At 38.7% G+C, this 16,343-nt stretch overlaps 2 protein-coding genes across 2 annotated transcripts; both read left to right on the top strand.

The window, feature by feature from the left end:
• Positions 1–2,690: 2,690 nt before the first annotated feature.
• On the top strand, positions 2,691–3,260 carry LOC123037677. The gene has a single exon (XM_044459364.1). It carries the CDS (start codon positions 2,691–2,693, stop codon positions 3,258–3,260), a length of 570 nt encoding a protein of 189 aa, XP_044315299.1.
• Positions 3,261–6,674: 3,414 nt separating this feature from the next.
• LOC123037678 lies at positions 6,675–7,244 on the top strand. Its single transcript, XM_044459365.1, has one exon. The coding sequence runs from the start codon at positions 6,675–6,677 to the stop codon at positions 7,242–7,244; it is 570 nt and encodes a 189-aa protein (XP_044315300.1).
• The last annotated feature ends 9,099 nt before the right edge of the window (positions 7,245–16,343 follow it).

Consider the following 16,343-nt stretch of genomic DNA (forward strand, 5'->3'; position numbering starts at 1 on the left):
CTTTGATTTCGTCCCAGATGAGTGATGTGCCTCACAGGGTCAATGCATCGTGTGCCTTGCCTTTTACTCTATTCCTAACAGCCCTAAGGTTCAACTGTCCGTACGCCGTCTGATCTACGGAACGAATGAGTATTAGTAATTCCTCAACGCTAGTAATAAAAGTTTCCAGGTTGTCAGAGGGACCCTCGTAAGTTGTACAAACGCTAATATATCTTTCGGACTTAAATTTGTGTTGACGATAGTCAACGAGTTGCTAACTGTGGGGCTGATGGAACCCGAAGCGTTACCAGAGTCTGAATGATTCATGTTGGGGTTAGAAGGTTGATTTATTTGGTCGTGCAACTCTTCCTCTCCAAGTACACTTAGGTCTTGCAAACTGCCCTTACTTCTTAAACCTATTCTTCTACTAGCTGCGCTAACTTTTTTTAACATTTAGTTACCTTCCCTATGTTATAAATATGTTATCTTAATATGTAATTGTAATGTTATATGTTTATATCTTATTAATAATCTGTTTAGTATTTGAGTAGATGTTACTTGGTGCAATTAGTTGTTGTGTGTTTTCTCGTTGGTATCCACTCCCTGTGTCTTTTTTCTTAGTGTTGACTGTAATGTATATATATATAGAGTAAGTGATTTGTTTAAAATTTGGTGATATAATTTAATATAGGCAAGTGAACATATGGCGACTATAAGAGGTGAATATTTTCGAACGAGGTATAATGACGTAATTGTTTGAATCCAATTTCCCGCTTAGTGTACAGTTGGAGATACTAATTTGTTCGCAAAGCCACAACAAGCGAAAACTGGCGATGCAACAGTTTCAGCTCAAGTGAAAAGAAAAGAGAGGGACAAAAAAAAATTGTATTTCAGCTACGTGATCCCGGTGCCTTATCAGCGTTTGATGTGCACATATACGGTCACGAATTTTAACACAGTTTATGTGTAAAAAAAATTTTCTTGTATTTTTATTGATTACGTGGTCCCGGTGTCTTATCAGCGTTTGATCTGCACATATTGGGTCACAAATCTGTATAATTGAAAGTTTTTTTTTGCATTTGGTTATGTGTGCCAAGAATTCGGGGGAAATGATGAAATGAGAATTATTTACTGGTAGGGGTATGATGTGGGTGAACTTATAAATTTTTGTATCGAAAATTGGTATCTTAACATTAAACAATAGTTTGTTATTAAAAGTGAAACAAGATGGTGTAAGTATATTATAGATGTGTTCATCTAATTGTAAGGTAATGTTTTGTGTGGTTAACACATTTCTTATAGTATTTATTTCTTGTTTGTTAAACAAAAATTTTGGGATTAAGCCCAATTTGCTGGCCAGAAGGCTCTCAGCTATATTATTAATGAGTTCTTTCAAGGTATCAATATGGAAATTTATTCGATTAATATATTGGAGTGTAAAATTGTTTTCTCTATCTTCCCTAAGTTCTTTGAAGATAGTGTTTTGTGCTGTGTCTAGAAATTTTTGTATTTTGATTTGGTCGCTATTTATATGGTTCGTAATATTATTAAGTCTAATAATAACCTGCTTATCGAAATTTGCCTGTTTTTCTTGGGCATTTTTTAATGCGTGGGAGGTACCTTTAGGGTATTGATTTCTGCAAGTATGTTTTGTCCGTCGTTATTGTCTAAATTACCCGAAATTGACTTGAGATTGGTTTCTAGGCCGTTAATTAAACCCCTTTTTGTTCTAGTGTGTGGGAGTAGGGTGTCTATTCTGGCTTTTAGTTGTTGTAGTTTCCGTTTTATAATTCCTAGCGAAATGTCAAATGTTTCATCTAGTCTGAGGGCTTTTAATGTGTTTTTTATTCCGGAAAGGCATTCTTTAAATTCTTGGACATCTACGACATGGGTTAGAATTGTATAGCTCTGTGTTATAAGAGCGTCTCCCAGATGAATGAAGGCGAGGAGTGAAGATCCGTTGAGTCTTTCTAAAGAGAAGGACTGCGTGGCGGAATGAGTAGTTCTGGAATGAAGTAGTTCATTGAGTGTTATTATTTCTCCTGATTATCTTTCTTAGGTGTTAGTGTTCGCAGCAGAACGCCTAAATTTAATTGTTTATTATCAATTTCTAAATGTAACGTAGTTTGCTAACAGCGTCTGCGTTGCGCTAACAGCACCATGTTAATTTAACACTACGAATTTAAAACCTAAAAAACAAACACTGTACAACACCTACTATTCTCTTTTCTCGTTCTTGCCTAAAGCTTAAAAGTACACGATCTTGAAACGAAGGCTAGGTTTTTTTTATTTTAAATTAATAGAAACGGCCGAAGTGGGATGCAAAACAGCATCTCCTCAAAACATTGGTGACCCCGACGTGATACTATCTGGGTTTTAGTGCAAATCGCAACTTCAGTTCTAACCTTTTGCTGTCTGGCCAAACGCCGTCAGGCACATTCCTCACACACACACATACAATCGTCTCCAGAAAACGGTAATCCCGTTTTCCTGTGCCCAAATTTCTTGCATCCGTTAGTCGTGCTACAGTGAACAACATCTAAGATGGCCAAAGTTGCTGACAACTTGCCACCGGCAGACAGTCAAGATAAAGAATCGGCTGATATTGACTTCTACAAGGCCAAGTGCGCATCCCTTCAGCGCCAACTAAAGGCAATGGGCGACCAATGGGCGAAGCCGACTTATTAGTTCGTATAGACACAGTTAACAAAATGAAGGACGACTTCGAAATGTGGCAAGATAAAGTGGAAAGGGTGGACCTAATCGAGCTCTCCTCAAATGCACGCTACGAGTTCGCAATTTCCTATTGGAAAGCAAAGTCTTCGCTGACTCGCCACATGGATGCCTTTATGAAGTCACACATTGCAGATGCTAACTCAACAGCATTTCCTGCCTACCAGGACAATATCAATTTTCCCTCCCAACTAAACAAGCGCAACTCTCGGCTACCAGAATTACACTTGCCCAGGTTCAGCTGCAGCTACGAGGATTGGCCAGATTTCATTGCCATGTACAACAGTGTCGTAGGGAACAACGAGGATTTAAGCACTGCAGAGAAATTTCAACACCTGCGCGCATGCTTGGATGGCGCGGCTCTAAACACAATCAAATCGTTGGAACCTGCCGATGCCAATTACGATAAGGCATTGGAGTTACTTACAAAGCGTTTTGATAACAAATTGCTACATTTTCAGGGTCATGTTCGAGATATTTTTGGGCTGGTAAATGTTGAAAAAGGATCTTCAGAAGCCCTGCGCGGTCTAAGTGACAAAATCAACTAGCACCTTCGGGCACTTAGCACCATGTCAACCATTCCTCAACTGGCCGATGGATTACCATTCACATTATCTCACGCAAGCTCGACCACAGCACTCAGGAAAGATGGGAGGAGGCATTGCCATCCGACAAGCTTCCCAGCTAGACTGATATGTCAACCTTCCTAGAACGGAGATATCGTATGCTGGAAAATCTTAACAGCGCTACGGTACCCACACCTTGCCTTCAGGTGAGCCGAAGCTCCCATAGATCAAATCGAAGCTCTTTCATTGCCACACACATCAGAAACCAACAACATTGTACCTTTTGCGATTCTAAGGATCACTATATCCTGAAATGCCCACTATTCACTATTCCGTATGTTACGGATAAACAAAATATTGGGGAACATGGAGATTCCAAACTTGAATAAAGTTTGGCAACTCAAGTCGACTCGTAGGTCCCCAAATTTTATTTTGGTTTGAAAGACCCCGTTGCAAATGTGCGGTTTTATGAATTTGTAATTTTCCCCAAGATCCCGTTGCCTTATCAGCGTTTGATGTGCACATATTCGGTAACAAATCTGTAGAATTGAAAGTTTTTCTTTGCATCTGGTTATGTGTGGTTTTATGAATTTGTAATTTTCCTCAAGAATGCGATCCCGGTGCCTTATCAGCGTTTGATGTGCACATATTCGGTCGCAACTTTTGTGAACACTAACATTTGTACACTTGCCTGAATTTGGTTCGTTACTTTTCACTTCTCCTTTTTTTTATATATTTAACCAACTTAATTGTTTCATTCTTCCTTTCTTTTTTCCTCTTAATTTCGCCACCATTTGCTCACTTACCTATCTTACAGGTATAGTATGATCAGGAGCTGGAGCATTTTGCGATCTCCTGGTCCGAATCCGGCTGCGCCAATTACAGTATCTAGGTGTACTAAGGGTCGAGTCCAATGGGTGCTAGGTATACTGTGAGTTGAGTCCAATGGGTGGTTTCAATGTATTTAATATAATTAAGTTTAATAAATGAGAACCTCCTTCGACTTCGGTCAAAATTATAATGAATCTTTATTGTTCTACAAACTAAAGAGTAACTTCTGGAATACATTGGAATATATGGGAATGAAATGGTATGATTGGGAATTCGCATATCTAGCAGATTCGAGTGGAGAATGAGAATCTGCATAGTTGGCAGGTTTGTCGTAACTGAACTGTTGGTTTGTTTGTGGTTTCGCATAGCTGTTAAGTGTTGGTTCTGCTGTTATCTGTTATCCATATTGATGATTTTTCCAGCTGTCGAAAGGACTTCTAAGTGTAATTTTTCCAGTGATAATGTTTTGATCGTTTGATTTTTTGTTATCTTGACGACTGGTGGAAGTACGAGAGTGAAATGATCATGTTCCACTAGTTCTCTGTCGCTGTATTCTATTCCGTTTATCCATATGGTACAATTCTTATAACGTATTAAGAAAGAGCCACTTAAAAGTATTTCATCGTTGCAGGTTGCTTTAAGGTTGATTTTCCGGTTCGAATATGTTCATTTCGTGACCTGTCACATTTGTCTCCTTTACGTTTTTGACAATGTCCAACAGGCATTTGTTGTTTTTTGTTGTCAAGTCCGTGTGGATTCCCTGACAGAAGAACTCTTGTTCCACCTTAAGGCAGCTTTCGCGAAATTGATGTAAAGTGTTGTTATCATGTGCCAAGAATTCGGGGGAAATGATGAAATGTGAATTATTTACTGGTAGGGGTATGATGTGGGTGAACTTATAAATTTTTGTATCCAAAATTGGTATCTTAACATTAAACAATAGTTTGTTATTAAAAGTGAAACAAGATGGTGTAAGTATATTATAGATGTGTTCATCTAATTGTATTATTATTATATTATATTGTCTTATAGTATTTATTTCTTGTTTGTTAAACAAAAATTTTGGGATTAAGCCCAATTTGCTGGCCAGAAGGCTCTCAGCTATATTATTAATGAGTTCTTTCAAGGTATCAATATGGAAATTTATTCGATTAATATATTGGAGTGTAAAATTGTTTTCTCTATCTTCCCTAAGTTCTTTGAAGATAGTGTTTTGTGCTGTGTCTAGAAATTTTTGTATTTTGATTTGGTCGCTATTTATATGGTTCGTAATATTATTAAGTCTAATAATAACCGGCATATCGAAATTTGCCTGTTTTTCTTGGGTATTTTTTAATGCGTGGGAGGTACCTTTAGGGTATTGATTTCTGCAAGTATGTTTTGTCCGTCGTTATTGTCTAAATTACCCGAAATTGACTTGAGATTGGTTTCTAGGCCGTTAATTAAACCCCTTTTTGTTCTAGTGTGTGGGAGTAGGGTGTCTATTCTGGCTTTTAGTTGTTGTAGTTTCCCTTTTATAATTCCTAGCGAAATGTCAAATGTTTCATCTAGTCTGAGGGCTTTTAATGTGTTTTTTATTCCGGAAAGGCATTCTTTAAACTCTTGGACATCTACGACATGGGTTAGAATTGTATAGCTCTGTGTTATAAGAGCGTCTCCCAGATGAATGAAGGCGAGGGTGAAGATCCGTTGAGTCTTTCTAAAGAGAAGGACTGGGGAATGAGTAGTTCTGGAATGAAGTAGTTCATTGAGTGTTATTATTTCTCCTGATTATCTTTCTTATTTTCTGCTTGTGTAGTTTTTGTTGTCTGGTTGTTAGTAATGTAACTCCTTTATCGGTTCTGACTTTGTGTAAGAAAAATCTAGGTGTTAGTGTTCGCTGCAGAACGCCTAAATTTAATTGTTTATTATCAATTTCTAAATGTAACGTAGTTTGCTAACAGCGTCTGCGTTGCGCTAACAGCATCATGTTAATTTAACACTACGAATTTAAAACCTAAAAAACAAACACTGTACAACACCTACTATTCTCTTTTCTCGTTCTTGCCTAAAGCTTAAAAGTACACGATCTTAAAACGAAGGCTAGGTTTTTTTATTTTAAATTAATAGAAACGGCCGAAGTGGGATGCAAAACAGCATCTCCTCAAAACATTGGTGACCCCGACGTGATACTATCTGGGTTTTAGTGCAAATCGCAACTTCAGTTCTAACCTTTTGCTGTCTGGCCAAACGCCGTCAGGCACATTCCTCACACACACACATACAATCGTCTCCAGAAAACGGTAATCCCGTTTTCCTGTGCCCAAATTTGACTTTCGCAATCGTCAAGGGTAAATTTCTTGCATCCGTTAGTCGTGCTACAGTGAACAACATCTAAGATGGCCAAAGTTGCTGACAACTTGCCACCGGCAGACAGTCAAGATAAAGAATCGGCTGATATTGACTTCTACAAGGCCAAGTGCGCATCCCTTCAGCGCCAACTAAAGGCAATGGGCGACCATTTCAGCATCGGCGACTTGACTCGACAAAGCCGACTTATTAGTTCGTATAGACACAGTTAACAAAATGAAGGACGACTTTGAAATGTGGCAAGATAAAGTGGAAAGGGTGGACCTAATCGAGCTCTCCTCAAATGCACGCTACGAGTTCGCAATTTCCTATTGGAAAGCAAAGTCTTCGCTGACTCGCCACATGGATGCCTTTATGAAGTCACACATTGCAGATGCTAACTCAACAGCATTTCCTGCCTACCAGGACAATATCAATTTTCCCTCCCAACTAAACAAGCGCAACTCTCGGCTACCAGAATTACACTTGCCCAGGTTCAGCTGCAGCTACGAGGATTGGCCAGATTTCATTGCCATGTACAACAGTGTCGTAGGGAACAACGAGGATTTAAGCACTGCAGAGAAATTTCAACACCTGCGCGCATGCTTGGATGGCGCGGCTCTAAACACAATCAAATCGTTGGAACCTGCCGATGCCAATTACGATAAGGCATTGGAGTTACTTACAAAGCGTTTTGATAACAAATTGCTACATTTTCAGGGTCATGTTCGAGATATTTTTGGGCTGGTAAATGTTGAAAAAGGATCTTCAGAAGCCCTGCGCGGTCTAAGTGACAAAATCAACTAGCACCTTCGGGCACTTAGCACCATGTCAACCATTCCTCAACTGGCCGATGGATTACCATTCACATTATCTCACGCAAGCTCGACCACAGCACTCAGGAAAGATGGGAGGAGGCATTGCCATCCGACAAGCTTCCCAGCTGGACTGATATGTCAACCTTCCTAGAACGGAGATGTCGTATGCTGGAAAATCTTAACAGCGCTTAACAGAGCCGAAGCTCCCATAGATCAAATTGAAGCAGATTCATTGCCACACACATCAGAAACCAACAACTTTGTACCTTTTGCGACTCTAAGGATCACTATATCCTGAAATGCCCACTATTCACTATTCCGTATGTTACGGATAAACAAAATTTGGGGAACATGGAGATTCCAAACTTGAATAAAGTTTGGCAACTCAAGTCGACTCGTAGGTCCCCAAATTTTATTTTGGTTTGAAAGACCCCGTTGCAAATGTGCGGTTTTATGAATTTGTAATTTTCCTCAAGATCCCGTTGCCTTATCAGCGTTTGATGTGCACATATTCGGTAACAAATCTGTATAATTGAAATTTTTTCTTTGCATCTGGTTATGTGTGGTTTTATGAATTTGTAATTTTCCTCAAGAATGCGATCCCGGTGCCTTATCAGCGTTTGATGTGCACATATTCGGTCGCAACTTTTGTGAACACTAACATTTGTACACTTGCCTGAATTTGGTTCGTTACTTTTTACTTCTCCTTTTTTTATATATTTAACCAACTTAATTGTTTCATTCTTCCTTTCTTTTTTCCTCTTAATTTCGCCACCATTTGCTCACTTACCTATCTTACAGGTATAGTATGATCAGGAGCTGGAGCATTTTGCGATCTCCTGGTCCGAATCCGGCTGCGCCAATTACAGTATCTAGGTATACTAAGGGTCGAGTCCAATGGGTGTTAGGTATACTGTGAGTTGAGTCCAATGGGTGGTTTCAGTGTATTTAATATAATTAAGTTTAATAAATGAGAACCTCCTTCGACTTCGGTCAAAATTATATTGAATCTTTATTGTTCTACAAACTAAAGAGTAACTTCTGGAATACATTGGAATATATGGGAATGAAATGGTATGATTGGGAATTCGCATATCTAGCAGATTCGAGTGGAGAATGAGAATCTGCATAGTTGGCAGGTTTGTCGTAACTGAACTGTTGGTTTGTTTGTGGTTTCGCATAGCTGTTAAGTGTTGGTTTTGCTTACTTCCGTTGGTTCCCAAACTCAGCATTTATGCGTCCAGTGTTTGGGTTAATGACCATTTGTCTGAGTCGCTGAGGTTTGGGGGGCGGCGATGTGTCCGCAACAATGTGTGCGGTAACTCCTCCCCCCTAGAGTGGAGAGAGAGCCATAACGAAGGAATGGTCGGCTCCACCAAGGTAGTGACGGTGGGTAGGTGTGGGAGGAAGATGGTCTGTGGTTTATGGCATAATCGGAGGATGACGATCAGGATAAGGGTCAATGATATTGCTGAGTATATGGCCGTAAATTTGTAGTGTGTTATGTTATCCATATTGATGATTTTTCCAGCTGTCGAAAGGACTTCTAAGTGTAATTTTTCCAGTGATAATGTTTTGATCGTTTGATTTTTTGTTATCTTGACGACTGGTGGAAGTACGAGAGTGAAATGATCATGTTCCACTAGTTCTCTGTCGCTGTATTCTATTCCGTTTATCCATATGGTACAATTCTTATAACGTATTAAGAAAGAGCCACTTAAAAGTATTTCATCGTTGCAGGTTGCTTTAAGGTTGATTTTCCGGTTCGAATATGTTCATTTCGTGACCTGTCACATTTGTCTCCTTTACGTTTTTGACAATGTCCAACAGGCATTTGTTGTTTTTTGTTGTCAAGTCCGTGTGGATTCCCTGACAGAAGAACTCTTGTTCCACCTTAAGGCAGCTTTCGCGAAATTGATGTAAAGTGTTGTTATCATGTGCCAAGAATTCGGGAAATGATGAAATGTGAATTATTTACTGGTAGGGGTATGATGTGGGTGAACTTATAAATTTTTGTATCCAAAATTGGTATCTTAACATTAAACAATAGTTTGTTATTAAAAGTGAAACAAGTGGTGTAAGTATATTATAGATGTGTTCATCTAATTGTAAGGTAATGTTTTGTATGATTAACACATTGTCTTATAGTATTTATTTCTTGTTTGTTAAACAAAAATTTTGGGATTAAGCCCAATTTGCTGGCCAGAAGGCTCTCAGCTATATTATTAATGAGTTCTTTCAAGGTATCAATATGGAAATTTATTCGATTAATATATCTAGAAATTTTTGTATTTTGATTTGGTCGCTATTTATATGGTTCGTAATATTATTAAGTCTAATAATAACCTGCTTATCGAAATTTGCCTGTTTTTCTTGGGCATTTTTTAATGCGTGGGAGGTACCTTTAGGGTATTGATTTCTGCAAGAATGTTTTGTCCGTCGTTATTGTCTAAATTACCCGAAATTGACTTGAGATTGGTTTCTAGGCCATTAATTAAACCCCTTTTTGTTCTAGAGTGTGGGAGTAGGGTGTCTATTCTGGCTTTTAGTTGTTGTAGTTTCCCTTTTATAATTCCTAGCGAAATGTCAAATGTTTCATCTAGTCTGAGGGCATTTAATGTGTTTTTTATTCCGGAAAGGCATTCTTTAAACTCTTGGACATCTACGACATGGGTTAGAATTGTATAGCTCTGTATTATACGAGCGTCTCCCAGATGAATGAAGGCGAGGGGTGAAGATCCTTTGAGTCTTTCTAAAGAGAAAGACTGAAGTAGTGAATGAAGTAGTTCATTGAGTGTTATTATTTCTCCTGATTATCTTTCTTATTTTCTGCTTGTGTAGTTTTTGTTGTCTGGTTGTTAGTAATGTAACTCCTTTATCGGTTCTGACTTTGTGTAAGAAAAATCTAGGTGTTAGTGTTCGCAGCAGAACGCCTAAATTTAATTGTTTATTATCAATTTCTAAATGTAACGTAGTTTGCTAACAGCATCTGCGTTGCGCTAACAGCACCATGTTAATTTAACACTACGAATGTAAAACCGAAAAAACAAACACTGTACAACACCTACTATTCTCTTCTCTCGTTCTTGCCTAAAGCTTAAAAGTACACGATCTTAAAACGAAGGCTAGGTTTTTTTTATTTTAAATTAATAGAAACGGCCGAAGTGGGATGCAAAACAGCATCTCCTCAAAACATTGGTGACACCGACGTGATACTATCTGGGTTTTAGTGCAAATCGCAACTTCAGTTCTAACCTTTTGCTGTCTGGCCAAACGCCGTCAGGCACATTCCTCACACACACACATACAATCGTCTCCAGAAAACGGTAATCCCGTTTTCCTGTGCCCAAATTTGACTTTCGCAATCGTCAAGGGTAAATTTCTTGCATCCGTTAGTCGTGCTACAGTGAACAACATCTAAGATGGCCAAAGTTGCTGACAACTTGACACCGGCAGACAGTCAAGATAAAGAATCGGCTGATATTGACTTCTACAAGGCCAAATGCGCATCCCTTCAGCGCCAACTAAAGGCAATGGGCGACCATTTCAGCATCGGCGACTTGAGTACCTACGATAAAGCCGACTTATTAGTTCGTATAGACACAGTTAACAAAATGAAGGACGACTTCGAAATGTGGCAAGATAAAGTGGAAAGGGTGGACCTAATCGAGCTCTCCTCAAATGCACGCTACGAGTTCGCAATTTCCTATTGGAAAGCAAAGTCTTCGCTGACTCGCCACATGGATGCCTTTATGAAGTCACACATTGCAGATGCTAACTCAACAGCATTTCCTGCCTACCAGGACAATATCAATTTTCCCTCCCAACTAAACAAGCGCATCTCTCGGCTACCAGAATTACACTTGCCCAGGTTCAGCTGCAGCTACGAGGATTGGCCAGATTTCATTGCCATCTACAACAGTGTCGTAGGGAACAACGAGGATTTAAGCAATGTAGAGAAATTTCAACACCTGCGCGCATGCTTGGATGGCGCGGCTCTAAACACAATCAAATCGTTGGAACCTGCCGATGCCAATTACGATAAGGTATTAGAGTTACTTACAAAGCGTTTTGATAACAAATTGCTACATTTTCAGGGTCATGTTCGAGATATTTTTGGGCTGGTAAATGTTGAAAAAGGATCTTCAGAAGCCCTGCGCGGTCTAAGTGACAAAATCAACTAGCACCTTCGGGCACTTAGCACCATGTCAACCATTCCTCAACTGGCCGATGGATCACCATTCACATCATCTCACGCAAGCTCGACCACAGCACTCAGGAAAGATGGGAGGAGGCATTGCCATCCGACAAGCTTCCCAGCTGGACTGATATGTCAACCTTCCTAGAACGGAGATATCGTATGCTGGAAAATCTTAACAGCGCTACGGTACCCACACCTAGCCTTCAGGTGAGCCGAAGCTCCCATAGATCAAATCGAAGCTCTTTCATTGCCACACACATCAGAAACCAACAACATTGTACCTTTTGCGATTCTAAGGATCACTATATCCTGTAATGCCCACTATTCACTATTCCGTATGTTACGGATAAACAAAATTTTGGGGAACATGGAGATTCCAAACTTGAATAAAGTTTGGCAACTCAAGTCGACTCGTAGGTCCCCAAATTTTATTTTGGTTTGAAAGACCCAGTTGCAAATCAACGGCCTCCACGTGGCGTTCTTTGGGTACCGATTTTAACATAAAAATCGGGAGCTAATTCGAGCGGCGAAAAACATACAAGAAGGCATATTTATATTAAGTTGTTTAGCTGAGTAACGGGTATTTAATAGTCGAGGCACTCGACTGTAGCGTTCTCTCTTGTTTTAATCTTGGAGCGTAGTTATTTATATTTTGAACTACCCTTACAAATTATGGTAAGTCATTTTCGATGGAATTGGGGGAGTTAGAGGCTGGTGTTGACCCCTTGCGGGACACCTGGAGCTCGCAGTTTTGGGTCAGTGAGCTTTTTCACTAACGCTAACCTTTGATGGTGCCCAATTAAAACAAAACCGCACCAGATTTTAATTAAATTTTAATTCTAAAAGACACCAAGGCCTTAATTACAAAGTTTAATGTTTATGTTTAAGATTATTTGGTTGGGCAGGCAGACCGATTTGTCTGTGCCTTTTAACCGCGAAAGTATAAACGAAGAGAATGGGCAGGCGATCTGCGACCGTGCCTTCAGCGAGCGAGTACAAAATCGAAACTGAACTTAAGTAGATGCTTGCCGTGGACAAAGGGCCAGGCAGCGATCGGCGAACGAATTCAAAAGGAGTAGCAATTACAGTAATTGAAAGAAATGCCACGCAGGGCAAATAGAAAAGGCAAAAAACAAACATCGAGAATTCAATTTACGTTAAGATTAGAAACTTTAAGAATTTAGTTAGGCTGCAGCATGACCGAACATCTGAAATCATAAATTTTTTCCTTTTGATAATAACATATTTTCTTAGAATATGAACCAAACTCTGACCGAAATAGTTGAAAATTGAATGATTTATTAAACCCTTGCAGAGGGTATTATAATTTTGGTCAAAAGTGTGCAACGCAGTGAAGGAGACATTTTCGACCTTATAAATTATACATATTCTTGATCAGGATTGCCTCCTGAGTTGATATAAGCATGTCTGTCCGTCTGTCTGTTTCTATGCAAACTAGTCTCTCAGTTTTAAAGATATCGAATTAAAACTTTGCACACACCCTTTTTTCCTTGCACGCAGTATATAAGTCGGAACGGCCGGGATGGGACGACTATATCCTATAGCTGCCATATAACCGAACGATCGGAAATGACATAACTTTGGTGTTTTTAAAGTTAGGAAGATGGGATTATCTCTGTGTTTTATTTTTGACCAATATATCCTATAGCCGCCATATAACTGATTGATCGAAAATGCCATAACTTTGGTGTTTGTAAAGTTAGGAATTTTTTATGGGTTTTATTTTTGGCCAATCAATCCGACCTACCAAATTTCATAAGGATCGGCCGAATATATCCACAGCTGCCATATAACTACGTACTTGGCGCGTTTGTTCAAATTGTAAATTCTCTCTAGCTTTAAGGCGAGAGCGGGAGCCAATAAAGCTTTCGTTCGGTCTCGCGAATTCGCCACGTCTCTCGCCCCCCATTAGATAAGCATAGCTATAAGAGCTCATAATTGAAATTAAAACCAGTTTTAAATCGAACCCGATCAATATCGCACTCCCTTTCGTCGTCTCAAATATAAAATCGTCAAATATCCAATCAAAGTCGCGTTTTTTATTAATAAAAATTAGTATTAAAATTACACGGTGACGCCGATGTGATTTATTGGATTTTCGCGATTGAGAAAAGTAATTGTCACCAAAAACAAAAAAAACTCGCTTCGGTACGGCAACTAATTTTATTCGTTTGGAACTGCGTTGGAAGTCTGCCGACCCCTCCCTCTGTTGCTGCTGTTGGGATGGAATAGAAGGAAGTTTCAAGCCCCGAATTGGCCAAGCAGGTATATAGTGCGAAAAGTTGAAAGGTAATCAGTGGCGTTTTTTAATTGTGCTTGGCCCATCTTTTAACTTTTTGCATTCGTGTAAAAATCGTTAGATAGTGAGCATTCTAACCAAGAAAAAAAAAATTTTGCAAGTACTAACAATTTTAATATTGGCAAATATATTATATATACTTACATGTTATCCAACCCATGAATATTCTTAGCTTATGAGTTTCATAAACAATTTTTCAAACGTAGCAACTGCTGAAAAATCTAATCTTCGCTAGCAAAATCTCCCTCACTCAAACCGAGCCCTGTGAGAACCACATCCGGCCTACTGTAAACAAATGACTTCAGTCATAAACAAAGCTTCAAAATTTTCCACTTAGGGTCCGATCTAGTCCGAGCCAGTTGCTAACCAAATTTTTGTCAAATAATCAATTAATTGAGTTTTAATTACTTCTCAATTATTTCATCAGTCAATTATCCTACTCTCTTAACTTTGCCTAATCTCTTTTAATCTCTTCTGAGCAAGATTCTCTTCAGCCGAGGTTTCATGATTAATATTTTATCAAACCAAGGGCAGTTCTATTTTGGAGACAACTCGATCGATCGCGAAAATCTAAGTTAAAATCTAAATATATGACTTGTGAAAGTGAATTTAAGAAAACAAAAGTGAATCGCTTTGGATATTAAAATACAAACAAAAAATTCGACCTAAATTAGTGCAAACTTAATTCCCCCATTTTCGTCGTAGTGAGCACCAGTTTAGGGTATTGCTAAAAAAGCTGAAAAAAAGTGATATTTTTAATAATTGAGAAAATCGCCGCAAAACCCGCGCTTTTCATAGTTTTTCCCGCGCCTTTCAGCATCAGGCTTATATATTCGTTGCCCTTAGTTATCGGTCATTGCACCATTCTCCGTTTGCATTTGCCTTTGCCTAGGAGTTGAGCCGACACAATATGCAATATGTGGTTTTTGACCTGTTTTTGTGGCATTAATTAATAACTTGGTCAGTTTTGGAGATATCGACATGATACCGACTTTACCAATCGTCATTATTTGTCCCTAGGCACATATAGTAAGAAAATCGTTCGGATCAGGAAACAATATCCTATAGCTCCCATAGGAACGATCGGTTAAAACTAAAAAAAAATTAATGAAATTTAAGGAGCTGAAATTTGTTGCTCTATGCGTATAAAAGGGGATGATCAAAGGTGCAACAAAAGCAAAAAGAAAAAAATCCATAAAACTTAAAACTCATCGGCAGCCATTGATACATACGACTAATAATTCGCCAGGTTGTAAGCAAAATGATTCGAATTTGTCCAAATTTACGGGCAACTGACAGGACAAACATATCAAAATTATCCTCATATTATAAATTATTTGTTCATCAAACATTGTTTAGCCTTTTCTAGCTATTCCAAACAGCAACCAAGTCGGCGTTGGAGAAAGTGAGGTTATCGAAGAAAAATTAAAATTGCACCAATAGTGCGAAAAAGTGCGCAATAAGATTAACAGCTTTTTGCTCAGAATTGACAACGCTACAACATACACTTGGACGCACTGAAAACTAATACAAACTTATATCAAAACTCTTCCCAAATTTTGTTCCTAAAAATACAGCATAAGGTGCATTTATAAAATGAGATCAGTTTCCATTTGTTTTTTTCTTTTCAAATGGTGTTTTCGCGAGTAAGGTAATTTCACAGAACGCTTCGAAAAAATTGCAAACTTAGCGCAGGTGCTTTCGGATGCAACAGCTGACTTTACAGCTGTTCTGCTAACATATGCTGTTAAGTATTAATATTTTGAGTATGAGGCATAACAGTTTGATGTTCTGATAATACATTCCCACTATTTTTTTTAATTAGAGCACTTTTTAAAAAGGCCTAAATGCCACATAAAGTGGTCAAAAACCCCATAGTGCACTGCCGCGATTTCGAGTTATCTTTGTCGTTTTCGTTCTCGATCTCGGCAGCAGTGCAATTGTTGGTAACTTTAACGTTTGTTCGTTGGTTTTGGGTACGCTTGAGCGTTGGCGTGTGCTTCCCTACAGTGCGTGCGATCGGCATAGTACTGTCGTAGGTTTTTCATAAACACTTCGAATAACTCTAATTAAGATTTTTTTGAACCTCTCTCGGCACTTAGCTCCCCTACACTGCGTGCGTTCGGCATAATTCTCGTTAGTCGTTTTAAATTATATCATTATATTATTAAATAAATACACAGTATAAATAAAAAACAAGAAAGGAAAGCTAACTTCGGGCGGAGCCGAAGTTGAAATACCCTTGCAGAATATTCTGCAAATTATATTCTCCAAAATTATTCATATGATGCATTTTTAATACTCATAAAAAATCCCACCTTCCTAACTTTAAAAACACCAAAGTTATTTCATTTCCGATCAATCAGTTATATGGCAGCTATAGGATATAGTCGGCCGATCCTTATGAAATTTAATATGTCGAACTGATTGGGCAAAAATAAAACCCATAGAAAATCCCAACTTCCTAACTTTACAAACACCAAAGTTATGGCATTTCCGATCAATCAGTTATATGGCAGCTATAAGATATAGTCGGCCGATCCTTATGAAATTTGGTAGGTCGGATT

The sequence above is a fragment of the Drosophila rhopaloa genome, unplaced genomic scaffold (assembly GCF_018152115.1).
Source record: "Drosophila rhopaloa isolate 14029-0021.01 unplaced genomic scaffold, ASM1815211v1 contig_197, whole genome shotgun sequence".
NCBI classification, from domain to species: Eukaryota; Metazoa; Arthropoda; class Insecta; order Diptera; family Drosophilidae; genus Drosophila; species Drosophila rhopaloa.